The sequence below is a fragment of the Plectrocnemia conspersa genome, unplaced genomic scaffold, assembly GCF_051122295.1.
Source record: "Plectrocnemia conspersa isolate PC_06_02 unplaced genomic scaffold, ASM5112229v1 ptg000001l, whole genome shotgun sequence".
In the NCBI taxonomy this organism is placed as follows: domain Eukaryota; kingdom Metazoa; phylum Arthropoda; class Insecta; order Trichoptera; family Polycentropodidae; genus Plectrocnemia; species Plectrocnemia conspersa.
Window position 1 is genome coordinate 14,168,114 of NW_028277165.1, and position 8,775 is coordinate 14,176,888.

Here is an 8,775-nt window from a genome sequence, read left to right on the forward strand (position 1 = left end):
TTTGAATTTGAAATATATTTTTATTTTATTTTTATAAACAGACATTATAAAAGTTACACAGTGATATAAACATAAATATGAAATGATTATGTTATTATCTACTACTGAAAACAAATGTTCTGTACTCGGTCAAATTATGAAATAAACGCTATCGAATTGTTCCACCTGAGTAGTCAATTTAATGATCATAGCTGTTAAAAAAATTATGTGAAATCTTTTCAACACCATTTTCCATCAAATTCCACGATAATAACAAAGATTTCTTATATTTTATAGGAATTGTTGGAATGAATTTAGTACATATTATGAATAGTATTTATAGACATCTCTTGTCTGGGAGTGTAATTACTTTAATAAATGGCAAACATTCTTTATTAGGGAATGTCTTTGTTAGGAACTTGACTTTATGTGTAAGTGTAAATTAATATATATACATATATCGGAATTTGCTACCGAACCAGAAATCTAACCAATAACTATTCATCCAATTTCTATTAAAGACCCTTTTAAAGGATTGATGTATATTAAAACCAAAGACTAGAATGGTCCGATTATCTTAATATATAGAATATCCTTACGTTAATATAATTTTTTTCTGAAATGTATTCACCAAGAATAAATTTTCTTACTTCACTAGATAGACATCATTCATATATATGAAGGATTTTTAAATGCAATGTTAAACTAATCTAACACACAATATTTTATTTAAAATTTTCATTTTAACATAAATTAAGTAATATTGGTTTAATCATAAATTAATAAAAACAAAAATATATTATATACTTACAATGAGCAACAATTCATTTTTTAAAACATATAAAGCTAAAATCATTTACTTGGTCGAATTAAATTCAAGAAACTTCTGAAAAGCTACTTTAATATCCTTAGCTAACACCTTGGGAACTTCTAAAGCTGCAAAATGACCGCCCTCCGCAGGATCGCTTATGTGAACCAAATTAACAAATTTTTCTTTCAGCTGCCATTCGGTTAGGAATATAATTTCGTGCGGAAACCTAGCAAAAGCTGTCGGTACATTAGTAACAACTCTGAAACATAAAAATCATAATTTTAACCTACATTTAACACTGACGAGCAATAAACGTTGAAGAATACATACGCATCTATATTTAAAGCTAGGTTCGCCTTGTTGAAATTTTCAGCATATATCCTCGCCGCTGTTGTAGCAGATTTACTAACCCAATAAAACATAATGTTATCAATCAACTCTTCAAAAGTGAACTTTTTTGTCAAACCGCCATCTGCTAATTTAATGTATTCTGGGTTAGTACCACCGGAAAACTTTTCTAGCAACCATGCCACTAGACCTGCCGGTGAATCATCTAATCCGACTCCTGAAATAAATAAACGATATTCAATTGTACCATTGAATCTTGATATAAAAAGGGTAAAAAAGTAACAAATAGCAGTATTTTCTAATGACTAAGAAACTATCTTATGAGATAAAAATTGCAACTTTTGTGAAATAAAGGAAAAAAGAGATTAAGAAAACTTATTTTGCAAATGGTGGTCGCAGGTTAGCCGCTACAGAAGATTTATTTACAGTTACATTTATATATGTTTAAAAGAGTGAATATTTTTGGGCAGTTGTTCCCTCCTCGCGTCACCTAACTAAGTATCTGTTCCTGCTTCGGCAGTGCTGCCAGAGAACTACGTAGCTCCACGAAAAACAAACATCACCTAAATGTCTCAACTAAGCTGCTATATACAGATTTTTACTGACTGTATTTTGACAGATTATGAAGAATGTATACTTCAAAACAGTAACGTAAAAAATGGACAAATAATAACAATTAAGTTGAATAAAATATTTTTTCGATTTAAATGTGCTGCCAGTTGTAACACATTAATTTTGCTCAATTGCCAAAATAACATATTTGCAAAAGATTTATTAAAAATATTATTTGATGAATAAAATGATAAAACTAGTACGGCTGCATAATAACATTCATTTGAAAATGATTTAGATAACGTAGAAGAAGATTCCCAGACCGAACAGACAATAGAAAAAGAACTCAATAAAATATTAAAAAAGCAGACAATATCATGCCAAATTCAGAAGATAAGTTTGCATACATTAAAAAGGAATTTGGAATTGAGCCCAGTTTTGGACTCGAATCCGGACCCGTAAAGTCTTTCTAAACCCTAATTGTAAACGACCCTGACTGGTATATTTAAAGACCAAAAGAACTTATACATGTCTATATAAAACTCTGATAAGACCAGTCCTGGTATACGGATGTAAGACGTGGACACATTACCAGCGTCTCTCAGCGGCTATACGAGTTGTATCAGGAGTCTTACTTCGTCAAGTATGTTAAATACGTATCAATACGAAACTTACAAAGCGACTAACTTTTTATAAGCCTGAGGGTTATAGGAGTGTAGGCAGATTGTGACTGGAATTATTAAATGATCTCTAAACATTTGGTGTCAGCGACTGGCACTGTACAACTCAGGATAGAGTAAGGTGAAAGACAATTATGAAAAAAGACATGACCTACCTTGGGTTGTAGCACTATAATGATAATGATGATGATGTAAATTTTAAATCGCAAAATCACAGGCACTATATGTGCTGGCAGAGTAAAATAATTTAACAAAAAATACTATTAATGTCGTTTAAAAGTACGATATACGAACAAGGGCAACAAGTTAGGTACAAAAGTTAGTTTACATATAAATAAAATAGTTACATACCGACTGAATCTGGCTTCGTAGCTTGTATGTGCAAATATCCAGATTCTTGTAGTATACCTAAGTAACGTTTTTTTAAAGGATAGACTCTATTAACATATTTTTCATCCATAAACATTGTAGGCCAAATGCTTCCGATCAACATTTTAATAGTAATCAATGGAGTGTTAAGCATTGGAAAATTAGAATGGTAACCCAAAACTTCATCTTGCAAAAACGTAGCCATGGAACTGCAAATTATCGATCCCCAATCGCCACCTTGAATATAATATTTGTCATGACCTAATCGCTTCATCAACTTAGACATAATAAAGCCAATTTTGCTGGCACTCAATCCAGGTCGCGAAGGTGCCTAATAATTTTAAAATACACATCAATTAATAATCATTCATAATAATATAAAAATACAATATAAATAGCATTACTTGAGAGAATCCAAAACCTGGTAGACTCGGTATGATCAGCTCAAACGTAAAATCATATTCATCATCCACCGACATTAACATTGGTATAAGTTTATAGAATTCCCTAACGGATCCTGGCCATCCGTGCAATAACAATAACGGAAGGACTCTCTTCTTTGTATTTTCAGGTTTAACACGTATGAAGTGAATATCCAGTCCCTGAATATTGGTCTTGTACTGTGGAAATTTGTTCAAAAATGCCTCTCGTGCTCCAAAGTCATAATTTCTAGCCCAAAAATTTACGATTGGCCTCAAAGCTTTATTGTTGAATCCATACTCGAAACCAATGTCTTCGTAAGAGTCGACAAAACGAGTGTTATCTAGTCGCGTTCTCAAATCCGAAACCATCTGGAAAGAACCAATAGCATTATTAATAATATGTATTAATAAATTTAATATGAATGAATATTTACAACATTATAACAAACATGAGTTCTGATACTAATTAATCTGTATGCAGAGTTTTACAAGACATCTAAGATTCAAACAAAAGGAGTATGTATCAGTGGAGATATCACAAATAACATTTGCTATATACACATAACGGTTATTCTTCCAGAAACCTTCGATCTTGTTTTGCGAGTCCCTTTGGATGCATGAAATGTTGTTTTTTAGAATGGAGGCTAAAGAAGAAGAAGAAATGTGTATTTACCTCATCAGTGAATTCAATCCGAAAAGGTCTGATGGTGTCATCCGATATCAGTGATGGCTTTCCAGGTCCCCAATATTCATCTCTGGGTAAATCTGGCATATCTTTTTCGCATAGTAATTGTCTCGATAAATATGCGATACATAATGATATAAGCACAACAATGCAAGAACTTATTTTGAGTGCTTTTTTCATCTGAAATTATAACAAAACGAGTTAGCGACTTTGGAGAAAAATAATACTATTAAGAAAGACTTACATTTAAATATTTAAAATAAAATTATATAATAAATAGATGTTACAGCTAAAATAGTTCTGAAAAGCACATTAAAATGTGTTATTCTAATACTTCATTTAGTATAAAAGTAATATTATTTGCCTACAATTTGTTACATTTAAATTCTAATATATATCAGACATGACATTTTCTATGATTTAACTACAATATTAGTATTTTAAATTAGAAACTTTTCTACTTATTATAAAAAATCATTTTAATTTAAATACAGATGTATCCAAAAAAGAGGCCATAAGAATTCAAGACAGCTATATTGTCATATAGAAAATCTTCCAGATGAATTAAAGTACCAGCACAATACGGCCAGTGGTATAACTCTGTGAATAATACCCGAAAGATCCGGGTTCGAATCCCATATGGACTTTTTTTAACCTCTATCGTGTCTAAAACATCGGAATCAATGACTATTATATTATTATTATTACAATCGATCATCAAATATTAGGTTTTTTTATATTTTCCTAATCTTACGGATGAATATTGTGATGAATTCTTAAACTAAAATCAAGTTAGGTCGTACATCATGACATATATTGATTGTATAATAATTTATAGTTAATAAAGTAGATGTCACTTATTTACAGACTTTTACTTCAGTCTGGTCTCTCACTACTTAGTAATTGTTGATTGTGTTTATCTCGTTGTAACGCATTAGTTGCAATGGAGTATTTACAATACATAAATAAAAAAATCATCAACAGTAGTTATATATATAGTTTGAAGAGTGGTCGTCAGGTGGCAGTATGAATCTGGAAAGCAAAAGTCAAAATTTCTGCGGCGCTTATAACATGCATCAAAATGGGTCAGCATTATAACATTCGTTTTTTGAGTAGTGAATGATTAAAACCCATTAAAATTTATCGACCAATGAAAGTTCAGAATGGTGATGCGTGTTTGTCAATCCAAAAAGTATACAAGTGGACTAGTAAGTTCTAAACAGCGTGAGTTCTGTACAGAGCTGTGAGTCGAAGTTGGAGTTACGTAGTCGTGATATTTTAGGGAGAGTTGGAGTCGTAAAAAAAGCAACCGACTATAATTTTCTTTAACGCGTTGAGTGTATTTAACACGGCTCCCATGTCCATACAAACATTATAGCCGCACAGTCGACACGGAAGCCGTGTTCCAAAATTATTTAGAACGGCGTAATACTCATGGACTTTTTAGATAAAGGAGAAACGATCACTGGACAATATTACAGTGAGTTATTGGACCGCTTTGACAAGAAATTGAAGAAGACGATTTTGCGAAGAAGAAAGTTCTGTTTCGTCACGACAACGCACCAGCATTTTCATCCAGAGTTGTCGCTATCAGACTCTATTCACCCGACCAGACTCCCTGAGATTTCTTATTATTCCCAAACATGAAAAAATTAGCTCAAATGAGGAGCTCAACGTCGAGATAGAGGCATATTTTGTATTGCTCAACAATTTCTATTTTTTGGAGAGGTTAAAAAAATAGCAGGGACGAGGGAAAATTGTATAACCCTAAAAAGGGACTATGTTGAAAAAGAAATAATTTGTTTTTGAAATAAATGGCGTCTTCGTTCCTAACACGGGTACTTACTGAACCCTCGTATATACAATAAATTTAAATATGAAAAGTATTTAAAGATTTCATTCAACTTACTTCGTAAAAATATTTTAAATACTATTTCAAGATTTTCATTACATTTTATACGTACGTATATCACTTAATACATATTGATAAAGTATTTCTGCGTTAAACTCAAAAAATTTATTCCAAAACTAACAATTTTCTATATATTTATTATGTAGTATGTTATAAAAAATAATTAATGATATCATTTATCTAATATTTTTTTATAAATATAGAGAAATAAAAAATTTTAATTTTTCTATAAAATAAGATTTTAAATTATTCACTACTTTTTTTAGAGAAAAATGCTTGTCATAATAATACGAAAAAATATAAATTATTTTAATTCAAGGTAATATTTTAGAAAAAATGTTTAATAAACAGGAAATTTGAATATAATATATGTTTTTATTTACTTTAAATATTTTTTTATAAAAACAATTTTTTTATGTACACAGATTTCTGTAGCCAACTCTGATGGATTGATGTAAAAAATTGATAACACTTATTACATCATAGATAAGTAGACATATATTATAGGTTAAATGATATAGATAAGCTTTTTATTAATGTATGAGTGCAAATTAAATATGCATGTTGATTATTAAATTTAGAGACATCTCTTGAACAAAATTGTAATTAATTAAATTAATTCCAATAAATTAATTATATCACATTTTAACAACATATCCGAAATATCATAAATGAAAATAATATTTTGCTCAGCATATATTTAACTTTCAACGATCATTTATAAATACAAAATTAATATATTAAATGCCACGCTTCAAAGATATGATAATTTTGATATTTTTTCCTTAAATATATCCTCAAGTTATTTAAAATTAATTTTTTTAGTAAATATTTTTCTTAACATTTCATTATAATGTCATATGACCATGATATCTAATTTTACCGAAATCAAAGTTCAACCTTTATTGTATATAGATTATACATAGAGGAGAGATAAAAATAGAATTGAACTAACAAAGGCCATTATATTTTTCCTTTCATTAGATAAATTTACAAAAATAATTTGAGTGCCACAGTAAATAAAAATAAAACAAGTTTTGGAACGAGTTCCATTCAAGTTGTTATGTCAAAGCCTCTCTCATAACCTCAATTCAATAGCTTGTAAAATCTCAAAATCATAAAATTTCTTAAAATCGGTTTGACGATAATTAATCATTTTTTGTTAATGTTATCTAAGCTTTCTAAAATAAGTAAAGTATATATACATATAGTATAAACTATATATTATTTTTATAAATAAAATATCTAAAAATAAAACCAATCGATAAGAAAAAGTGACATGATACATCTAACATATAATACATATACTATTTACTTCGTGAATGGATCAATATCGAAGAAGAAAAATTGAACAGATGTCCAGACGGCAAAGCTGTCTAGCCGCAACTGATATACATATAGTATGTACCTGTATCACAGGCATATCAATCTCGCGGCCCGCTGATAAATCTCAGTAAAAAGTTAATTATAAAATGTTCAACTATCTTAATTAGATAATTTAAAAAGTCACATTAACCCAATAATTTATAATAATAAAAAAATAGTTAATGAGAAAAATATCAAAAACTTTTCGATGCACTGCCAAATCAGAAATCTCCACTGCTCTTTAATTAGCGTTTCTCAATCAAAATCATGTTTTTATAATATATGTTTTACAGCATAACTCTTAAAACATTTTGAACATAGCACTTGTGTTTTTTTATTAATAAATTCACTTATATTGTAGGTATATATTATATACATATATGAAAAAAATTAATGTATAATACTTCGCCACTATTTTACACGGCTTATCAAGATAAAGAAATATTATCGGGACTCGTAACGTTAATCAGTCAGATTATTTATAATATTAATAGAAAATTACCACGAAACGCATTTTTTGTAGTCATTTTGATTCAAAACTAAATGTCAGTGCTCGAAGTGACTCGGATTACCTACAGCTGCTTGGTTTATCTTTGTATTATGGTTTCACACTCATATTTTGCGCACTCAAATCCCATAATTTAGAATATTAATACCATGAAATAAAGCATTTTTTAATATTTTCCCACGCATTGTCCCAAATAAAAAAATAGAGTTGTGATTAACCGCAAAGAAAACTTCGTTGGATATTGTACACACATATGTGTATATACTGCTGTTGTACACAGGCCGCGTAGATATTTTAATGCCTGCTCTCTTTTTATAATACTTTTTACACTGTTTACACTTTACAGTATACACTTTCGTCAGGCTTGATTTGGCGAAAACCAACATCATTATCCATTGCATATTGTTTACAAATGCAATTGATAATGATATTGGCTAAATATCATTATCAAATGATCAAAACGCGGAATAATCCAAAGAACGCTGTTTAATTAAAAGTTATGGAAAAATCGTAAAATTTCCAGCTGCGCGGCCACAATATATTTTTATTTTTTTATTAAAAAATATCACAATTTTTTTCGCTGCACTAAAACATTAGCCTATATATTTAAAGAAGAAAAATCGTAAAAAAATTCTCGTTGCGCAGCCAAATACACCTTTTAGTCGGGTACGGCTATTAAAATCGTATTATGTTTTTTTATTATATTGTATGCCGCCATCAATCTATATGACCCAAATGCAACACGTGTTTGTGACACCTGTCGTATGTGATGCAACTGAATGGAACACTGTACCGTTCATATCGCTGTTAAATAATGTACGCGCATGTTCAAATCAATACTGACATTTTGCACAATAAAATATAATTTCACTATACATATTTTTGAAATATAATAGAAATTAAACTAATGTTATAGAAATAAATGAAAACCCCTAAGAGTAAATTCTAGTACGTATTTTATTTGGATGTAAGCCGCTGTTATAAAAATATTCTAAAAAGTTAAATTTCGAATATTTTTTTAGACACGCTCGTCACCGAGCGTTTTCACTGCGATGGTTTATTGCTTTTGACGTGGATATTTGACTTCTGAGAAGTGATAATTATTTTTGCGCTCTCCTATTGGTCAAAATTTAGTTAAGATATG

General features: G+C 29.6%; 1 protein-coding gene across 1 annotated transcript; it reads right to left on the bottom strand.

The window, feature by feature from the left end:
• Positions 1-7,166, bottom strand: LOC148238926 (juvenile hormone epoxide hydrolase 2-like). The gene is made up of 6 exons (XM_088196718.1): positions 7,074-7,166; positions 3,835-4,026; positions 3,144-3,530; positions 2,722-3,070; positions 1,121-1,355; positions 1-1,049 (listed from the first exon to the last, which is right to left on the bottom strand). Exons 2-6 carry the CDS (start codon positions 4,024-4,026, stop codon positions 836-838), a joined length of 1,377 nt encoding a protein of 458 aa, XP_088052844.1. The 5' UTR covers positions 7,074-7,166; the 3' UTR covers positions 1-835.
• Between the last annotated feature and the right edge of the window lie 1,609 nt (positions 7,167-8,775).